At 41.9% G+C, this 22,740-nt stretch overlaps 1 protein-coding gene across 1 annotated transcript; it reads left to right on the forward strand.

Moving 5' to 3' along the window:
• Positions 1–116: 116 nt before the first annotated feature.
• LOC122641010 (ornithine aminotransferase, mitochondrial-like) lies at positions 117–22,284 on the forward strand. Its single transcript, XM_043834323.1, has 8 exons — positions 117–128; positions 15,383–15,653; positions 17,797–17,905; positions 18,816–19,046; positions 20,143–20,302; positions 20,671–20,726; positions 20,948–21,100; positions 22,057–22,284. The coding sequence occupies exons 2-8, from the start codon at positions 15,520–15,522 to the stop codon at positions 22,210–22,212; spliced, it is 999 nt and encodes a 332-aa protein (XP_043690258.1). The 5' UTR covers positions 117–128; positions 15,383–15,519; the 3' UTR covers positions 22,213–22,284.
• The last annotated feature ends 456 nt before the right edge of the window (positions 22,285–22,740 follow it).

Here is a 22,740-nt window from a genome sequence, read left to right on the forward strand (position 1 = left end):
CACCAGGAAGGGCATAAGCCGAGGATGGTTATTCCTAGGACGAATGGAGAAGAATGGGAGGTTGCAAGACACCCGAAATTCCTAACCAGCCTTGACCTAGTTCACATAACCAGAACGCAGAAAAGAAGGTGACAGAGGAAGAGGGCTGCCCAAAGATGGAACCAGCAGGCCCAGGCCAAGGAGAGCCGGGGAATGCAGTCCCCCAGGATCAAGATGGGAGACGCGTGAGCTTTGGGGAACAGAGCCAGATAGTCAACGAGTCGTCAGGTGCTGAAGGCCCAAATGCTGCCATTGGAAAGGAAGGAGTTTTGGAGCCGAATGTGTTGAACTACAAGATCGAAGGCAGCGACCCAGATGTTTTCGGGGATATAGTGACAAGTGCTAGCCCGAGGGTTGACAGTGCAAACACCAGTGGCCCCATCCACTCACAGGACATCGACTTTGGCGGTCTAGTTGAAATGATGTTCGATACAATACCAACCCAGGTGCTGATCTCAATGGTGTACCTCTTGCCAAGGACGTTCCAGTACCAGCCCGGTCAAGCGACGGAGTTAAAAGGAGATGTGGACGAAGGGGACTCACCCCCTAGGGTCCTCGGGATAAAATTGGTACCCGCTAAAGAACAGGCCAAGAAGAGGGTAGATTGTGATGAGCCGGACCAGCAAGGCCCGAAGGACAACGTCAGGATGGTCATCACGAAGGAAACAGAGTACACTTTTGACACCCCAGTATCACGAGGAAAGGTGGCCGACATATTTGAGAAGCCAACCCAAGAGATGGCGCGGCATTTGAAGCTGTTGTACATTCAGTCTCTCATGGATGGAAAACCAGTGGCCAGGGTTCTAGTTGACAATGGAGTAACAGTGAATATCCTACCCTCAAGAATGATGAAATGTCTCGGCAAAGACAAGACCGATCTGCTACCTGCTGATGTATCGGTTACAAACTTCCTAGGTGGTTCCACTAGGCCAAGAGGAGTGCTCCCGATCGATCTGAAAGTTGAAAATCATACGTCCTTGACAGCCTTCTTCGTCATGGATGCCATGGCCAACTACAACACCCTTTTAGGGCGAGACTGGATCCATGCGAATTCGTGTGTCCCTTCATCCCTACACCAGCTTTTGGTGCTTTGGCGCAAGGGAGGAAAGATTGAGTTGGTGATGCCCGATAATCGACCATTCATGGTTGACGCTAGTCATACAGAGGCTACTTTGTATGATAGGTGCATAGGCCCTATGCAGTTCACTGGGGCAGATGAGCATGGGAAGCCTACATCCTTGGTTAACTCATCCACGGACTTGGAAGAAGTGTTCCAATTGAAGGGACTGCGGACAGAAGCTCTGCCAAATCTCGGAGAACGGCGGAGGAAGACTGATCAAGATGATTTATGAAGACAAACTAGATGATTGTGGCAGACATAATGTGCCGACTGATAGTTGCAAGCCTGGAGCAGAGAATGTCTCATGAAGTAGGTGTGGTGGTCGAGGCCTCGGCCAAGGAGCAGACGGTGGCTAGTCCCGAGGTTAGGCTGTAGGACCTGCCACCCGCACCGCCAAAAATGGAAGAGAAGCTGGCAGAGGTCCAGGATCCGCTGGTCGAGGTAGATTTAGGGACGGCTGAAGATCATTAGCCTATCTATGTTAGCGGGCTACTCCCGCCCGATTTAAAGGAGGATATTGTATGGTTATTAAAGGAATTTAAGGATTATTTTGCTTGAGATTATTCTAAGATGCCTGGTCTAGACTGAAAGTTGGTTGAACATCAGTTGTCCATTAAGGATAACTACAGACCGGTAAAATAACTACCCAGACGAATGGCACCGAACGTCATCCTAAAGATCAAGGACGAAATCGAACGGTTGCTTAAGGCGGGCTTTATTAGGACCGCCAAGTGTGTGGAGTGGGTTTCGAACATAGTTTCGGTCATAAAGAAAAATGGGAAGTTAAGGGTGTGTATAGACTTTAGAGACCTGGATAAGGCTACCCCCAAGGACGAGTATCCAATGCCAGTGGTCGACATGTCGGTGGACGCGGCCGTAAAGAATCAGATCATGTCCTTCATGGACGGTCACGCCGAGTACAACCAGATCTTTATAGCAGAAGAGGACGTTCCAAAAATGGCCTTCCGTTGCCCCGGAGCATTGGGAACGTACGAATGGTTGGTCATGCCATTCGGACTGAAGAACTCCTGCGCTACTTATCAGAGAGGAATGAATAAGATATTCCATGACATGATCGGCACCTTTGTGGAAGTCTACATCGACGATGTGGTGGTCAAATCAAAGCATGAGCACGAACACCTTGACCACTTGAGAAGGGTGTTCTTGAGGATGAGAACCCACGGTCTGAAGATGAACCCGTTAAAGTGTGCTTTTGGAGTGTCGGCTGGTAACTTCCTCGGCTTTTTAGTACATCAGAAGGGGATAGAGGTAGACAAGAATAAAGTCAGTGCCATCCAGGAAGCAAGGCCGCCTTCAAACAAAAAGGATCTACAAAAGTTTTTGGGACAGGTGAATTTCCTCTGACACTTCATTTCCAACTCCACGGGCCGGATAAAGGTTTTCTCCCAGCTGCTAAAGTTAAAAGCTGGCGAAGACTTCAGGTGGGGTGATGTTCACCAGGAAGCGTTTGACCAGATAAAGGCTTACCTGACGAGGCCTCCAGTCCTAAAGCCTCCAAGAAAAGGGGTGCCTCTAAAATTATATGTATCTGCGACGGAAGGCTCAATAGGGAGCCTACTTGCACAGGACAATGAGGCCGGGAAAGAACAGGTTGTGTTCTACCTAAGCCAGGCCTTAATGGAGGTGGAGCGAAAGTACCCTGCCATCGAGAAGCTATGGCTGGCGTTGTTCTTCTCCTACAACAAGCTTAGCTACTATCTCTTGCCGGCTACGGTGAACGTGGTCTACCAGACCAATGTCATCAAGTACATGCTCATGCGCCTAATTTCTAGGGGAAGGGTTGGGAAGTAGACTCTCGCCTTGACCGAGTTCGCTCTCTAGTACGTGCCCCAGAAAGCAGTTAAGGGACAAGTGCTAGCAGATTTTCTTGCGGACCATCCTCCCATCGAGGCAGCAAAGGGTATGATGGAAGTACCCCTCATCGGCCTTACGACATGGAAGCTTTTCTTTGATGGATCCAAGATTGAACAGGCCACCGGGGCAGGAGTTGTACTGCGATCACCTGAAGGGACGGAGACTCAAGGGGCCTTTCGGCTCAATTTCCCTTATTCTAATAACCAGGCCAAATACGAGGCCCTCATACTAGGGATGGGCCTGCTTCTCGACCTTAAGGTTGACGCGGTGGAGATCATTGGAGACTCACAGTTGGTAATTAGGCAGCTGGTCGGTGAGTATCATTGTGAGAGCGAACACTTGGTGGAGTATCTTGCGCAGGCCAAGAAGCTGACCGAGGGGTTCTAGGACGTGGTAGTCCGCCACATCCCACGGTTGAGGAATCAGGCCACGAATGGGTTGGCCCAGGCAACGTCCGGCATCGGTCTACCAGAAGGCAGTTTGGAAAAAACCATCGTCATCAAGAGATAAACACGGTCTTCTATCTGTGAGGGTAGTCAGCTGGAGGTCAACCATGTCGAGGACACGCAACCTGACTGGCGAACGCCAATCATCCAGTATTTGAGTAACCCTGGGCCAGAGTTTGACAAAAGGATCAGGGACAGAGCCACGGGATACGTGCTGATCGGGGAAGATCTCTATAAGAAGGAGAAGGATGACCTGTTGCTCAAATGCGTCAGTCTGAATGAGGCAATGTTGGTCATGGCCGAAGTACATGAGGGTATATGTGGAGCACACCAGGCAGGCCCCAAGATGAGATGGTTAATTCGGTGCTGAATGAGAGGTGACCGAAGGGGATGCTGCGGAAGCTTGAGGCCTGGTGCTTACGGTGTGGTCTTTTAAAATACGCCTGGGAGAGAAACTTGGCGCTGAGCGGTCTTTGATGGACTGACACTTTTAAGCCTCTTACTCACTGGGTGAGGAAGCTCTTCTTCAGACTCTTCGTCGTCTTCTAGTGACGACCCGTGGTTACTTCGAGCTGATTGAACTGAGGAGGTAGGTCGAGCCGAAGACTTGGTTGTGGCCACAAGAAGGTTAGTCAGCAAAACGGCCAGGGCAACAAAACAAGGAAGACAAGACACGATGCTTACCAGTGGGCTGCTTGGGGGCTGATGCTTTCTTTTACCTAGGGGCAATGGTCTGGTGGCTTACAGTGCCTGAGGACAAAGGAAGAAGCTTGCTACTTTTTTGACAAGGCCAAAGTGGGAGAAGAGAAGAAAAGTATGCATCCCACTAGGCCGTAAATTCTTTCGATGTTGTGGGCTCTCTGACAAAGAACTGGAGCTCGAACTAGGAAAGGGCTAGAGCATTCATGGCTGAAGCATAGTGTATATCGGCCACGTTTGAGTATACCATCCTATCCAGCTCACGGTCCGTAATGGAGTAATAGTTGGGGCAAGGGATTGCCTGGTGGAAGCTGAACTGACGTGCGTAGTAATGGGGATTGTACATCTCAAAGCCACAGGAGTTGTTCCCCGATGGCTATAGGGTGACCCCAATATGGAGATCTCGACAAACCAAAAATTTACCCCATACGGCGTGAGCGGACGTGGGATGGTTAAGGGCTAGAGAAAACCAGGTGGGAACGGCCTCTTGCGTGTGAAAGGGGAGAAAGAAGTTACCATTCGGATCGGGCTCAAAGGTGGAAAAGAACTTATAGTATTCATGCAAGGTTTTCAGGTCATGATGGGGAGAAGAGGCAAACAAATAATCGGCCACAGTTTGAACTGGGAGCGGTGAAGGCACAATGTACAGATCAGTGAAGTAGGTGCGAAGCCACATCTGGAGGAGCCAGAACGGAACACCGCCATAGGCAAAATTGGACTCAGTGATGTCATTGCAGCCCCAAAGGAGGGCGGCCAGGGTAAAGGAAGCTAGGTCGATCACACGGCCCTGCGCCAGAGCAATGGCCAGGCGAAGGTAGGTCTTTGAAATCTTGTTCGAACGGACGTAGGCCACGTAGCGGCAGATCCAAAACAGGAACAAGGCCGTAAGCTCTCGGGGTGAAACAGAACCACGGGTCTAACGATAGGCTCATAAATAGAAGCTATAGCTTACGAACTTGGTAAATTTGAGACGGTGATCTATCCCAATCCCGTGGTCATCGGTCAGGCCAGGGGTTGAGCCATTGAATTCTTCCCCTTCGGCCTTCAGGCCGGTGAGGGCTCCAATATCCAAAAGGGTGGGGGCTACCATCCCAAAGCGAAAATGGAAAGTGTTCGACGACCGTGACCAGAACTGAAGAGCAGCCATGAGTAGGGGATGGTCGAGAGGAATGGAAGTGGTCGAGAGTTGGATAGCGTGCAGAATACAAAGATCGATCAACAGGTCAGAGCGATCGCAGACCACCCGATTGACCCAGGTCTTCCAGTCTAGGAGATAATGGGGCCATAATCGCCCAAAAGGCCTTATCCTTAAGCTACAAGGGGACCGACGACTGGAAGAGCAACTTTTCCCGCTCGTATTCAGGGAAGTTAGAAAGACCAGTAGGGCGAGAGGCAAAGGCATGACCTAGCTTGAAGACAGAGGGCTCAGGGCAAGGGATTTGTACCTTGGTCTGGACCGTGGAGGGCAGGAGCGAGCACTTCTACGCCAATATGGTCTCCACCTCTTGTGCCACCACAGATTCTATGGGTTTCCTGGCCATGGCATCGGGAAGGAAGGGCTTGGCGAAGTTGAGAAGATAAGAGTGGGAGAGAAGAACAGCAAAGAATTGGGGGGACGATGAAGTGCTTTAAGTAGGAGCCCTCGTAAAAGAGCTAGGGTTTTAAATGGGGATTGGCACTTGCACCACCATTTATGGCAGTGGTGAAGTTTGAAATTTAAAATCGCTAACTGCCTGAGAAGACGAAGAGGCAGGGGAGTTTTGAGCGTTGAAAGTCAACCGAAGGCAGCTGCCATTTTGGCCTCTCCAACCAGCATAACCCCTTATGAGCTTGGGCCATGTGGCACCGCTCAAGGAGGTTGTGAGGGGCATTATTTACGATCAGAACCCGTTGGTTCAGACCAAGCCAGGCCAGAGGGGCCAAGGTTTGACGGTCGTCGATGGGGGCCGAAAAAGAGGGATGGGGCTGGAACGTGGCTGCGCCTTGTCAATTGAGGGCTGGCCCACGTGTCAAAGACATAGGCAGCATTGATCGTAGAACTGCGTCGCTCAAGGAGTATGGAGGGGTGTGGTGGAAGTGGACCCCACCACTGCCTTGGCAGTTGGAGGCAAGGTAGAATGGTGGAACGCGTGGCGGCATGTGATTGGAGCTGAGAAGCGTGGACCGAAAAGGTTGGGCCTGGTGGGAGCAACAGTGCGAACTGATAGCAGGGAGTGCCTATCTTATATAAGGGAAGCGATTGATTTGAGAGGGACACACAACACATACCTGACAAGACTAGCACTCATTTTTTTTTATCTTCTTTACATTATTACTTTTTGTCTTTTACTTCGTTCTTTGCTGTTTTTGTCATTATTTGGAGCTGAAGGAATGTACGGTCACATGCTTTGAGTGACGAGGGTGTATGCACAAAGCTCATGTCCATATCTGGTATGATTGATTAGTATATTCATTGTTTCAGTTTCATTATTGTTTGTGTCTCAGATCCCTCTTCTTTTCATAGATTGATAGCATTTTAGGCTACGATTCACAGTTATTGGCTTAATCTAAAAGACCTTAGAGCTACTCAGGCAGGAGGGAAACCGACTTGCCTGGTTAGGAGTCAGATCAGTCTATTTTTGGCCTCGTTTGAACCTGTGCAAAGGTTCTGACACGCCCGCGCTATTTCGTACCACGTGCATATCCCCGTGTGTGAGTGTTTGGGATTTTTGTCACCAGCAGTAACACTATAATCGTTGTTAGGAAACTGGTCCTACACTCTACTTCCTCTAAGTCATCCCTATGATGATGTTTTGATGATAACAAATAAGACTTGGACTAATGCTTGTGTTCTAAGTGTTTAAGAGTTAAAGCATAGCACCAAGTGAGGGGGAGCATATACAAGTGTTCAAAAACCACTTTCAAAAGAAGATTGAAGCTTGGAAGTCAAAGACATATGTTTAGAAGCTTAAAGCATTGAAGAATTGAAGACTTTTGAGTGAAGACTTTGTGTATTTGCAAATATGTAATCTCTATTGTTTCTTGAGTCACATTCGATGTAATGCACACACACACACGCATGCATCCATCTAGAACGACCCTAGGAGGTTAATCGAACTCCTGATCATGTGACCAATTGGATTTGAAATACCCAAAACAACCCCTGAGGAAATTAGACTAAAGTTATACTGTAATTGCCCAATCCGGCACACCGGATCCCAATCTGGCATACCAGATTAATGGGTGTCTCAGAGAAACACCTCCAGTAACCCCTTTACCCATGCTGGATAAGGATCCGGCATACCGGATCCTCTCTTGGGTGTATTTTGCCCTGATCCGGCATATCGGATTCCAATCCAGCATATTGGATCAGTGTTTGACTAATTAATTATGACCGTTATTCTCCTATCTCTTAAGGAAAGTAGGTAATCCGGCATACCAGATTCCCATCCAGCATACCGGATCACTTATAGAATGTGGGATTCTTTTCTTAATTGGATTCCTAATTGGTTCTCAGCCTCTAGCCTATAAATACCCTCTTGATTAGTATTCTATATACTACAACAATCATCAATCAAGAGCTATAAACATTCAAGCACTCCCTAGTGAGATTATTCTTTCAAGATCAAGAAGATCGAAGAAAATTCAATCTCATCTTTGCTCCTTCATACGCACTTGCATCCAAGTTGCATACATTGAAAGGTAGCATCTTTTCTACTAAAATTTAAGGTAACTTTAAACCATTTAGTAGTTCTTTTACTTTGTTTAAAGTTGTTGTTGAGTCCTCTTGCTCGGAATCAAGAGTAGTGAGTCCTCTTGCTCGGAATCAAGATTGGTTGAGTCCTCTTGCTCGTTTCTCAAGAGTAGTTATACGAGTCCTCTTGCTCTTACTCAAGATTCGATTTAGTGGAATTCTCTCTAAGTTGAGAGGAGTGAACGTAAGCACGTGTTGGCCGAACCACCATAAATCTTCTGTGTCTCTCTTTAATTATTGCTTGTCAATTGGTTATCTTTACTTGTTTATTTTCCGCATAATTTTTTGTTTTCCAACCTTCACCTATTCCCCCCCTCTAGGTGAATTCACAATCGCATGGGATGATCATACGACATTGGCAGAGAGCCCTACTTTCAGTTCCTTTGCAGACAATTTCGTTGCAAAACATATAAGCTTTAAGGTAATGATCTTGTTCACTGTTTACTAATATTTTTGGAATAGTAATTAGGAATAAAATCCCTTGATGCAATTTTTTATGCTTATAAATCATTTGAGGCCCCGTATGTGCGTGATTTGGGTAAGGATCCCTGGAGTGGATTCTTGATGGTGCGTTGCGTTCATAAATCATGTTGAGCAAATTGTTCTATAGCTACTTTTTCTTATGTATTTATATTTAGGGAAGTAGTTTTTTGTCCGGGAGTGTGGCCTACGCCAGCACTCCCATGTGTGTCTCTCTCTCCTCAAAACAAGGGAGTAGAGGTGTCTTTTCAAATGGAGAGGAGAGAGATAGAGTCATGGGAGTGCTGGCATAGGCCACACTCCCGGACAGAGAACTTTCTCCCTTATATTTATTTTATTGGGTTCACCGTAGAGATTTCCTTGATGTCCATTACCTCAAGGAATTTGCTTTACAAATAATGACTCTTGCAAGGTAATGCCAGAAGATTGTTGATCCTCATGGTAGTCTTCTATATCTCAAGCTCTTCAACACTATTAGTTCACTCAATCTTCTAGAACCATATGTATTATTACTACAATGGATAGATGTCTTCATGTATTGGATATAATGACTAGGTAATGGCTTTGCATGGCACTTTTAGGAAATTGGTAATGGGACCACTTAGTTTTTTTTTTTTTCTGTTCTTGATAATAGAGTCCATTAATGTTTGTAGACCTCCTGAATACATGAAATAAATCCAAATTTTACTGTGTTAAAAGAGGAAGAGATCCTAAGTTTTTAGTGCGAAGAAGTTTGATTATAAAGGATAATTGTTCCAATCTATTTTTCTGAATGATTGCTGAGGCAATTGATTCAACTTAGAAGAAAGGACGCAACTGATTCATTAGCAATTTGAACATATCTTATTTGAAGTGAACTCTGGGAAGTGAAACCATAATTATGGACCTAAAACATGAAATGATGAAATGCACAAAGTCATAAAGAAGCTCAGTCCAAACATCAATCCAGTACTTGTCCATATATTCAATTGACAAACATGATGCCATCATGGAAAACCTAGACAATAAATAAATTCTGTGGAGGTATATCACATAATGAGTAGTGGTATAATTCAACACAGATCTTCTACGGCGCGCTGCACTATCCTGCTTGTGATGCGCAGACACAGGGCTGCGCATAATGACCGCCTTACCCCGCTCAGGCAAGGCGCTTGGGCAGGGGTAAGGCGGTCAATGCACACCCCCTTGTGTTTGCGCAACACGGTAGGACGGGCAGCCCACGCCGTAGAAGATCTGGATCCAGTATATTTCTGTAGCAGAGGATCTTGCATCTACCCGTCCATAATATAATGGGGACCCAACATTATGTTTTCCTGGTTTCAGGTTTAACAACTGAAATGTACTCCTGTATATAGTAACTAATCTAGCCTAAACTCTAAAATAGATAGAATCCATTGACATTATATACCGTTTGATATATTAAGTGTATTTCCCTAACAACTTGCATGATATAACTTCTGTTTAAAAGTGTGATTACACTTTCATCAAAAAAAGAAGGGGTGTGTGGGTTTAGTCCCACATCGGGTGTGTGAGTGTGGCGTGTGTTGTGTATATCCGCCATTCCACGGTCCTAAAAGTCGGTTAACCTTTTGGGATTGGTATGTGGTTTGTGTGATTACACTTTCATAAAAAAAAACTTATGTTTAAAAGATTTGTCGAAGGATTTATGCTTTGCCAAATGTGGAAGACTGAAAATGGTTGGGTTGAAATGTTGAAAAGGGCATGAATGCATCTGAGTAACAGGATAGGGTCTGCCCACATTTAATGGAATGGTTTACCTTTCGGATAAACCAAACTGTTTTAGTCGTTGAGTTGCATATATGTCACACCCCCATCCCTCAACTCAGGGAAATGTGACGGGAATACCCCTGTATTCCGCACCGAACTACAGGATCGATGCTTTACTGTGTCATGTACCCTACCTAGGTTCTTATACAAAATATATGAACAGAAATCAGAGTTGCAACGGAATAAATATGTAATAGTCAATCCGAATATAATAGGAATTCTAAATGATAATTTCATTATATAGATAACAGTCTCAGTTTCCTACCCATCAGTTTAATACCACATATAGCAGATAATAATATCCAATAAAGGAAACAAAATAAAATCCCAAGATTATTGTTTACAGTAATCCAAAATGTTAACCAAACCAGAGGAAAATAAAGTTCCAAATCATAGGGCCCCTAGCCTGAGCTACGATGCTTCATGAGCACACTCAACACACAGGTAGTTAGATACATGCTCCATCTCTGGCTGACCACCCCAAGCCTCATAATCCTCACCACCAAGATAGGCCGGATCAATCTCCGCTGGATCCGTCGCCCCTGTATCCACATCTAAAAATAAGGGTTCACAAGGGATGAGCTTACAAAGCCCAGCGAGCAATCAAACCATTCACAATATACAACAATAGATATACCATTACTGCATACTAAAGTATGCACATCACATATGATGCATGAATGTTTTTGTTCAATTTTTCATCTAGTAACAAGATTCTAAGTCAGGCCAAGTACTACAATAACACAGGCAGCATCATCGACAAACGGTACCATAATGATAAATAACGGTGCCATATGATGGTATTCTGACCATGTCAACCCCATATTACCAAGGAAACCCACAAGACCGGACTCACTCACCGAGTTGTCCGCGAGCCCCCAATACAAACACCGTCCTGGCGTCAGTGAAATACGGCGATGACTTTGTGGTGGGCTACCCCGAAATACGGTCAGGACCTATGTGTTTGTCAGATATCTACACCCCTATCGGCATGGTCGTAGTACTGGGTACATCACTTCCTAGCTAGTAAACAACTATTGAATGCAATATTTATATTTACAATCCCACACTGTGCAAGTGTAGCCTGGAGATCGAGTCCATAGTGCCTAATCTGGAGGTCACTATCCTCTCGTCTCTCCAGCTTACACCCACACCAAATAACAATACGGCAGGTGTGATACCAAAATAACGGTCGACCGGTCACCACCTAAATCAATTCCATAAATCAATCAATATGAAGAATTATATATGTAAAGCATCCTACAATATACATATCTTCTTCTCAATATTATCAATTTGCATAGCTGATCATGTTCCCTTACATGTAAAGTCTGATTCCATTAATTAAACATGTTAAAGATGAAGCAATCATGCATATCATACACACAACCAATCAGCATACACACCTAGTTTGATGCCTAATGAGAAACACGCCGTAAAATAGTTCAAGTGTTCGATCCACTCACAATCGTTGAAGCATAGGTAATTTTATCTTCCATGTAGTGTATGGTCCTCCCACGTGCTACGCTAGCCTAGCATGTCATCATACAAGTGTATAGTAAGTGAGAGTGTCGTGTCCAAGGTCCAAGTCAAAATTCCAATTAAGGCCAATTTGGCCTAGGCGGATCATGTACATGGCGGACTATGCAGGCAAGGTGGCCTTTAAATAAAGCAAAATGTATGGTTGTGCTCAATTTTACTAATAGCCCTATGATTTGGTAGGAGATTGGATGGATCCCAACATCAAGAATCCTCAAATTGGAGGTTCTTCAAGAGGGTTTCATGGCAATTAAGCCATGGGGCTGAGGATGGGTGATTCTAGGTCAATATTTGATGTCTTTAACATCAAATAGAAGGGATAAAGCATTTAGAGCAAGAAGCCCCATGATCTGAACTAATATTGATCATTAACTCATCTAAACATAAGAGAAAGCAATAGAAATAGAGAGGGAAAGGGTTGCTTACAATGGGGAATCAATGGAACAGCAAAGGGGAGGTGTTCTTGAGCTTGAAGTGGCTCAATCTTCTTCTCCTCCATGAGCTCCAAGGTTGGAATGGGTTCCAATGGTGCTGGAAAGAAGGTGGAACTCACAAATGGTGCAAAGATGGATTTGGGATAGCAAGGGAGTGATCTTCTTCCTTCTTCTTTCTTCTTTCTCTTTCTTCTTCCTCCTTCTCTCTTTCCTTCTTGCTTCCCACGTTCTCTCTCTTTTCTCAGGTGTTAAAGATGGGAGAAATGAGAGGGGGCTGTGGTTTCCACCTATTTTGATAAGGATTCAATGGTGTGTTTAGTTGGGGGTTGGTTTGGGGCTTGAAATGGATTTTAAAACACAATAGAATCCAAATAGGTCTTAGGTTAGTGTTCTTAGGGTTTAGTTAGGCCATATGGGCCACAAATGGTCTAAAATAATTAAGGGTTAAGCCCTGGGTCAAGGCAAGATGAAACTAGACCGAAATAACATAATTTTTGTACTGGGCGGATGATGGAATGGCAGACTGTGTGCATCGTCCGCCGGTTTCCCAGGCATGAGTCGTTAAGGCAAAATATAATTGACCTCCGCCCACTGTTTTGGCCATAACTCGATCGATACATAACAAAATGATGTGATTCGAAATACGTTGTAAACTAGACTTAAAGGACTAAGGTTTTTATGAAAAAACCATTGATCAAATCAGAAGGGAAGGACATAGAAATTGGGTTCAAAGATGGTTGTAGTGCATTGACAGCAGACCAGAATTTAAATTGACTCCGACGATCTTGTCTACTTCGAGGATGTTAAGGTAACGGTTTGAAAGGGGTTCTAATTGGGGTTGTTATACATGAAGGGAGGACATGAAAGAGTATCAATAATACACATAGAAGCCAAGGCAATGATCAGGAACCAAATCATGTAAACTGAGCAAATAACAAGGTACAAGGTCTAAGTCTAAAGCTTGCCTAGTCAAGGTCTTCCTTTGAGACTTCAAAGGGCTGTACAAGCTACGCAACAACACATACACAAGTATTATTAGTACGAGTTGGGTCAAGGGTGTAACATTCCCCACACCTTATAAGAATTTTATCATCAAAATTGGCTTATCGGATGGGTTGAAGAATTATGGGAACAGCGCCCGCAATCCGACCTCAAATCCTCGAGACGCTTCCTTGTCGGAAAGACTGTCCCAAAGTATCTTCACCTAGGTAAAGGGGTGGTTGCAAAGGTGGAGTTTCCTTTGGTTCAAGATCTTGGCTGGTTGCTTCGCCAGAGTTAAGTTGGCAGTAAGTTTGGACCGTTCCTGAGTTACGACACGAGTCAGGTCTAGGAGGTACTCCCGCAACGTCGATACGTGGAAGATATCTTGGACACTTGCCAATGATGGGGCAGTGTCAAACTACATTCCTCCTACTCGCTGTGCGCCAAAACCTCATATGACCAAAAGAATCTCGGGTTCAACTTTCTTATCTTTCCAAACCTCACCACTCATTTGGTGGGTGATACCCAAAGAAAACTTCCTCTCCAATTGTAAACTCTAAATCCCTACGCCGGACATCGACGTAACTCTCCTGTCTCGACCTAGCCGCCTTGATACGGCCCCTTAGTAAATCTACATTCACCATGGTGCCTTGATCATCTCAGGTCTCAATAAACGCCGATCACTGGTCTCATCCCAATTTACTTCTTTAGGAGGATGGACAACTGGTTGACTCATCCACGACACACCCGAGGAGGTTCCTCAACTATCCCAGGGTGTGATACTCAAGTACTCAATCAATTCCAATTGACCCAAGATTTTCTCCAGTACACTTCACATGTATCCCAGGTGAAGTTACCTACCATCACTTACCCGAAAGGGCTTCGGTTACTCCCTATGGTCTTCTTCTCATCACCACACGTACATAAGGAGTTGTCATTACTTCCAATTGACCTCTTGATTATAACATCTCACGAATCACTGGTGTCAATAGTCACCAAGACAATACCCACTATGAAAGTTCAAATTAGCCCCGGATTTTGGGTGCGGGTGTAACATTCCCCACATCTTATAAGAAATTTCACCCCCAAAATTCGACGTTTGCAAATCTTTAGATAGGTGGGGATTCTTACACAAAAAAATTCACCTCTCTTTAGGTTTAAAGAAAGAATCATTATCTTTTCATCGAAAAAAAAAAAAAGAGAGAGAATCATTATCTCCTGCTTCCTATGTCTTCAAACACCTTTTTATGATAAAAATAAAAGGGAAGCAGTTTTTTGTATGGGAGTGTTGGCGCTCTCTCTTCCTTAAAACAAGGGGGCAGATGTATCTTTTCACATGTGTAGGAGAAAGATAGACTCATGGGAGTCGGATAGAGTTTCCCAAAAGAAAAATATCAATGTCAAATGTCAAGCGAAAGTAGAGTGATCATAGGAAATTCATAACAAAAGATGCCAATTCAACGATGATAACATAGGGTCTTGTTTTTATACAAGTCGTGCAAGTTTTCTACAAATCAATTTTCTTTACTTTTTGGGTCTTGAATTTAATTAATTAAGTGGTGGGCCAGAGAAACAGATACTTCCAGCCGAATTCTTGTTGTGGAAAGTTCTGTTTTTTTGCAGGTCATGGAATGTATAATCATATGTAATTCTGTATGTGTTTACTTACGAGGCACCGCATTATTTGATGGACCCTTGACGTAGACCCCATAAACGAGCTCATGAGAGAGAAACATTAATTAATTAACATATGCCTTATCCAAAAGTGAGGGCCATTAAAATGACAAAATCACCCTTTATCCTTCTAAGTAAAATTTGTTTTTTTTTTGGTGCCCTTTTTTTAAGAAAAGCTATGTTAATCGCTAACCGTAGTTGGGTGTGGGCGGATACCTGTGCGAAAAGACCGTCACATCCCCTGAAAAACATATGGGTCGACCGATTGTGATACCGATTCTTGAAATTTTTTTTTTTTTTTGGGGTGGTAAATTAAAATTTCGGTTCTAGAACCATGATTAACTGTCACTCTAAAATTCCTGTTACCAATGGTGGGTGTTGAATGTGAATTTGTGATGATGGATTGTAAGTAGGAACTAAGAAATAAAACAGAATGTAGGGGCAATCTAGGAATTCAATAAAAACTACTTTTTTGTGTTGCTTTGTTTGGCTGGGATCAAGACGCTTTGGGAGCTGCACTCTATAAAATGCATATCCAGAATTGGAGGAATCTGTAGAATCGTGGAGGAAGAAGGAGAACTGGGAAATTTTGTATGATTTTAGGATCTGGGTTGGTTTCCAAATTTAAGAAGAAAATCCTATCAAACGTTTAGAACACTCTGGTTTACTTGGATAGTGTTGGTGGGAAAAACAGAGCAGCAACTGTGATCAATGGCTACCAGGAGACCGCTACAGTTTGTATTGAAGAGGATTTGCAGGGGTAGGAGTTTCAGTGCTCTTCCTGAACGGAGGCCTTCCTCTTCTCAGGAACTCATCAATTTGGAATATGAATACAGCGCTCACAAGTTGGTCCCCTCTCTCTCTCTCTCTCTCTCTCTCTCTCATGTTTAAATGATGCAGATCGATTCCCAATAATAACATTATTATTTCAGTTTCTAATCGTTTAGCTTTCTGGGACCTTTATAGTTCTGTTTTAATTCTGATTTGATTTTCTGTTTAAAATTAATCTGTGTACATATCCGTGCTTCAATTCAATACATGCATACAAGCAACACTTAATGTCTGTTCCTGTTTTCAGTTATTTGTTCCAGGTACGAAATCTTATGTGTGTGTTCTTAATTTATTCTAATGTAAGATTCTGTAGATTTTTATGATACTGCGTGACAAGAATCAAAAGAAAATCAGATGGAAAAGAAAAAGATCCTTCCCTCAGTTTCAATTTTTTCTTTTTTGAAATGCCTTACCAAGGTCATCTCTTCTGGCTCATTATAATTGCAGAATTTCAGTTGCAAAAGTTTTTAATATAACTATCTGAAACCTTTTTGCTCTTTCTTATCTTATTGGTAAGATTGCTTAGATGGACAAGTGCTTAGACCAGATATTGCAAAGAATTTTATGTATTCAACTGTGCATAGGAAGACGTCGGATGAGGTTCGTATCCCAGAATTTTGGCGGAGGTTAACGAAAGGGGAAATGAAATCAAGCCCCTGTTAGTCAGCAGTTTTGAATATACAAATAGAACCATCAGATGCTACTAGTAATGTCTTTTGCCCAGATCAATTTCCATTACAAGTCTGCGTAGAAGAATTAGCCCTAACATTAATGAGTTTTTAATAACCAAAGGAAAGTAATTTCCAACTGAGTTGCAGATAGACTCGGCTGGGCTCTCTAGGTGGAACTTAGGTGGCTAGTGTTATCTGGACAGCTGCTTAAGTGCTAACCTCTGTCCTCGCTTCATATTGTCCGTGTGCCTGGACTCTAACATCATGCCAACTAACAATCACCTGAGTGACATTTGAGCAATACTATTCCTAATGAATTGGATAAGATATTGTCATGCTTTTTCATCACTGGTCAGGTTCTTGAAGAGTTTGATATGAGAGAATTTTTGTCAGTTTATAATGTTTTGGTAGCTAATTAGTGCTATAAATCCTTTTCGATAACTTCTAGATTAAAAACTCAGGAGAATAATCTTCTTTGGGTAGAATTTAGATCACATCATTTTGCCAATTGAATGATTAAAACCATAGGATTTTGGCGTGGGATATTCACCTCATAATCTAATCCTTATTAAGTTGGTATATTTTATGCCAATTTAGAACCACAAATGCATCCTTGTCCTGTGAGAAGTCTAATGATTGCTTGTACTGTGTCAAATTGTATAAATCCAAATTTAACATCCAAACAGAATACCGATATCGCATGAGACCTTTGCTAAGCCCATGTTGTTAGGCTTACAGAAGTTTCCCTATTGAGAGAGACTTAGGGTCTCAGTATTGAAAGATCAAGGAAACAGAACTGAAATTCAAAGACAGTAGTTCAATTCAATTCCATATCTTCATATTTTCAGTCAATTGTATATTGTTTAATAGAGGCCATGGCTGAGAAAACAGAGATTTCTTTCTTTTTGTTATTGGCGTAACAAGTATGGGTTGTACCTCTCTCCTGATATTGGACTCCTATTGCATGGAAGCCAATCAATTGCAATATAGATGCATAATTCAGATACAGACAAACAAATTGAGGATGAAGAAAATGGAAAACCAAGGGCAATTTCTTTCTTATTGTGATTGGCATAACAAGAATGGGTTATACCTCTCCTCTGATATTGGACTCCTATTGGATGGAATCCAATCAATTGCAATATAGATGCATAATTCTGATATACACGAACAAATTAAGGATGAAGAAAATGGAAAACCAAGGGCAATTGGTGCAATCAATCATCATATATGAGCGGAGATATAATAAGATCTAGCAATCAATAATCAGCATAGGTTGAAACAAAGTTTTAAAACTTTGTAATTACAGGAGACTTGGTGAGGGTTTCATTGTGCCTTGATCCTCATCACTGTAACAATATATGAATTGTTTTGGGCTCAATTTTACTTCTTGGTGATCCCTTGTTATTATTTATTTTTGTTTCGTGTCCCTTCAGCTTGGTATCTGTGTCCTATTCTAAGTCAAATCTGTTGGATTAAAATGCAGTTACCACCCAATTCCTGTGGTATTTTCTCAAGCAAAGGGATCATGTGTATGGGATGCTGAAGGCCACAAATATCTGGATTTCCTCTCAGCTTACTCTGCCGTCAATCAGGTCATTTTCTCTTGATATAAAATGTGATTTTGATTTATGTGATAATTACATCGGTATTAGATTTCTAATAATCAACTTATTTTGGTCAGTTTTGGGTGAAGTTTGGGCAGGACCTCCAAAACATGTCTTATAATACATAGAATACGATGTTCCTTCCAAACTTGGTTTCCATGAACCTTGTTTTGCAATTTGCGATTTTTTCCAAAATCTAATCTCTCTCTCTCTCTCACTATGAAGTTTGCATTGCTTATGGTTGCAAAAGCTCCAAGTTGTCAGAGAATTCCTTATACTTGCTTCCACCCAATTCCCTTTCCTTTTTGTTGATATACATTGTTGTGGCCCTAGCTTTTGGGATAAACTGTTGTAACATGGTAACAAAGCCAGGATGCCGGGTGTTCGATCCCTAGTATATGCGAGGGGTTTTGTTGTGTGTTGTTGTGCCCCTATGCCTTGTACCCTCGGTGCCACTTGCAGAGCCGTGTGTGGGGGGGGGGGGTTTGCACATGCTGGGGGTGTTGATATACATTGTTGTGGCCCTTAACAGCTTGAGCTTTTGTAAGCGGTTGTAAATTGTAATAATTTTGAATGTGAAATATTCAACTTCAGAATACAACATCCGAATTAACATGACCCAATTACTGCATGTGCCTAATTATTTCCCAGTTTGGCATGACATACTCAAAGGGAACTGGTCATCAGGCTGGGCTTAGCTTAGGCAGCTTCCCTGAGTCTGTGGCCATCGAGACCAAACCCAGATCAAAGCCACCTCCAACAAAATATGCAAAGGCAATCACCAGAATCTTTTGTTTTCAAGGATGTCTACTTATGACTCAATTAACAAATACATGCTGCTGACTCTTGTCTGTATTATAACTGGATTTAAAGTTCAACTCTTGCTTCTGCAATGCAGGGACATTGTCATCCCAAGGTCATAAAGGCCTTGCTTGAACAGGCAGGAAGGGTTACTCTCAGCTCTAGGGCCTTCTATAATGATAAATTCCCACTATTTGCAGAGCGGATAAAAAGCATCTTTGGTTATGACATGGTGCTACCAATGAATACTGGAGCTGAAGGTGTAGAAACAGCTCTTAAGTTGGCAAGGAAATGGGGTTATGAAAAGAAAAAGATCCCCAAGGATGAGGTATGATGCAGTTAGTCAACCATTGAACGTCAATCTTATTAGTGGTGATATTTCTTTGGTTTACCTTGGTGGTACGGATAAAATATTTGAAATGAACTGATGAATTGCAGCTGATGATATCTCTCTGATGATATGTATGCAAATGAGAATAAATTTGCATATTTTTGTCTTTGGGTTGTTTCATATAAATAACTGTTAGAATTTTTTGACATAAGTGACAAGTCCTGCAAGTTCCTTTCAAATGCATCTGTTTGATAGTATTGCTAGAAAATAATCCTTGGCGAACAATAATATCACTGGGTTCTTTTGCATTGACCCTCTTGTTGGATCACCAATTTGTGGAAATTTTTTATTCTTCTTCCCAATTCCAATTTTTGGGTTCCAGCCGATTCAGGGCCAATTCCAACCGATTCCGGTCCAATTCAAATCGGAAGCGATAGAAGCCGATCCCGTGTCCGATTTTGGGTTTTTTTTTTAAAGTATGAGTTAATATCTGGAAAATCATGTCTCATCCTCTCATCAGTTTTGTGGTGCATTTGACTTGAAAGAACAAAAGGGCCTTTGAGAAAAATTCCTTCAGGCATATAAAGTGGCTGAAAGCAGAGGGTATAGCTGTTTCTTGGGTTTAGCCTTGTAGAGTGTTTGTAAGCTTATAATGGCTGAGATACATGCTAAATGATATAGCTTTTCTTTGTTACTTTTTCCCACAAAGCCTTATAAAATGTGGAGTGGCTGGTATCTTTTTGGCTGGGTTTACACCTTCTTCTTAATTACTATATGTTTTTCTTATTCTTTTATTTAGGTTACAATCTTTTGTAGAACTTTCTATTGATGAGTAAGCTGTGATTTCTTATCAAAAATCAAAAGAGTGATCTCTTAATTATTGAAGACTGAAATTTTACTATGCACTAAGCAGTATAATGCTTAAATTAGATTTACTCCTTAACTTAGTTTGCATTCTTGAACCGCATTATCTATTTAGATGTTTTTTTGTGGGACACAAGTGATGGTTAATTGATCAAGTCTCTAGTATCCAGTTCCGTTTTGTTGGAAAGAAGCCAACTAACATCCTCTATGTAAACTGAGTTATGTTCAGGCTATTATTATTTCATGTTGTCGCTGCTTCCATGGCCGTACCATTGGTGTGATTTCTATGAGCTGTGACAATGAAGCTACTCGTGGTTTTGGACCATTGTTACCTGGCCATCTTAAGGTTGATTTTGGTGATGCTGATATGCTTGAGAACATCTTCAAAGGTATATAAATAAGAAATAATAAACCTGTTCTAGAACTGGTCGATCACATGCACAAAATAAAAATAATCAGTTCATCTTGATCTTTTTATTTTTTATTTTTATTTGTTAGCTGAAAAGTGTATGATAGTTTGAATAGTCATAGCCGCAAAATTTATTAAATTGTTTATGAGATATCTTTGGAGTAAACCATTGGATGGTGGGTCCAGTCCTTTGCACATGATCCACCTATACAGCTTTCCCATTGGTAAATAAACACATATCTGGGAGAACTCCTGCATTCCTCTTAATTATTTGTTGAGAGCTTTAGTCATTCTAATAGCATTCTAAATGTCACCAGTCTAATCATTTTCTTCTTTTCTGGAATGCAGAAAAAGGAGATCGGATTGCTGGATTTTTATTTGAACCCATTCAAGGAGAGGCTGGGGTATGTCTTCTTGGATAGGAACTTATCACAGGCTATTTGGATGATGCTCAGGAATTTATTGGATATTTTTTTTCTCTTTTGTTACTCAATCCAGTGCAATTGATTTAGAACTGTATAATCTAAATTTTAAATCCTTATTGTATAGCAGTGTACTTTTCTGATAGTTTGAGCAAATTCTGTTTTGTTAATTGGATCTAAGTTTTTTCTCCCCTTTTCTCTAGGTTATAATTCCACCAGATGGTTATCTAAAATCTGTGAGAGATCTATGCTTGAAATACAATGTTTTAATGATTGCTGATGAAATACAAACTGGCATAGCGCGCACTGGAAAAATGCTGGCTTGTGACTGGGAAGATGTTCGACCTGATGTTGTGGTAAGGCATTTTAATTTGTTTGTGTCAAAACCTTACAAGTTGTCAAGGAGCACACACTTATGGTGTTTTTATGTTGCTTCTATTACATTGGCACGCATATACATGTAATATCAATCTGTTGTTCCATTTAGAAGTTCGTTAATGTTTTAATTTAATTATCTGTCTCTTTTGGTATTTCTTTTTGTACATTCTATTTTATTTTGGAGGTAAAGCTTTACACTATGTGATTGTTAAATTCTTATTCTTTTAGAGGCTAAGCTTTAAAGTGTGTGACAGCCATATGGAAGACATGCAACTATGCAAGGGTTTCTAGATTATTCAAACCTTCAAGGAGATGTCTTAGCCTCTGAATATTTGATTAGCATTTACATGATTTGATTTTTCTCTTTTCCCAGGTACTCTCCATTCAATAGTTCAGAATAATATCCCACCAACTTAAGCTGACTTTCGATTTTGACCAAGGAGATGATTGACCAATTGAATGGTGAAAATCCATTTCATGTGCACCATATGAATGGAATCTGGGTGATGGAAAGGTTAACTATGTAATTACCGTACACCAAACAAGTCCATGCATCTGTTCCAAGAGCTGCCTTCCAAATTCCTGTTTTATTAGATGTGTGAAGAAAAAATATATGGTTTTGGCAGTTTGAATGAGAATCCAAAATCAATCCTGCATAGTAATATCTTAACAGTGATGGAATTACTGTCAGCTCCACTACGACCCTGAAACTCTTTCCTTTCAAGAAAGTAGTGTGCTATATAAGGCACTGTATTTGCTGTGGAAGGCCAAACAATCATGACCCTCAGCTGTGCTGTGTTCAATTTTTATTCCCAAATATGTTATGTCATGTCTGAGCTCCAGATATCTTTTAATAATTATGCCATCTTATTGAGAGCTTATTCTTTCTTCCAACTTTGATTTCTAATTATTCTATCTACATTATCTTATTAAGATTCTAGGAAAAGCAATCGGTGCTGGAGTCATACCTGTAAGTGCTGTGCTTGCAGACAAGGATATAATGCTATGCATCAAGCCTGGAGAACATGGAAGGTTTGTTGGTTCTAATGATTTATTTTCACTGAAATTTCTTAATCTGTTGTTGCAGTAAGTGCAAATTATGTTTCTTTGTTACATTGGACTAGGAGTTTTAACCACGTCAAACCATCACTTCATTCAAGTATCTTAAGATACATACCTGAGTTGTATCTAAGCCATTGTTATGTGTAGCATTGAATGCCATTGAGATCTTCAGTTTCAGGTTGAAAACCAAGTGCGAAGAAACATGTTCTCCAAATCTTCATTAGTGGCTGCTGTTTAATCCTTATTCTTTGCTTCTTTTTTTTTGTGTAATGGCGCAACTCAGAAAAAGTTGTGTTGGGCACCTGATGAATTTTGAATAGGATTGAGACTGAGGATCCAGCGTGATGCAGTTCAAATTTAAGCCTGAATTTCTCAAGAGCCAGCACAAGTGGCACCCCTACATTTAGAGCTCAATAAAGCCAAATTGATAAGTGAAACATTGCCATGATAATCCACTCCAATTATATGTCTATTAGGTCTGCTAAGTGAAGTACTAAGCATTGGAGGAATGGGAATTTAGAATAAGAGTTTTGAAAATGAATTGAAGATCTAGCTT

The sequence above is a fragment of the Telopea speciosissima genome, chromosome 9 (assembly GCF_018873765.1).
Source record: "Telopea speciosissima isolate NSW1024214 ecotype Mountain lineage chromosome 9, Tspe_v1, whole genome shotgun sequence".
Lineage (NCBI taxonomy): Eukaryota > Viridiplantae > Streptophyta > Magnoliopsida > Proteales > Proteaceae > Telopea > Telopea speciosissima.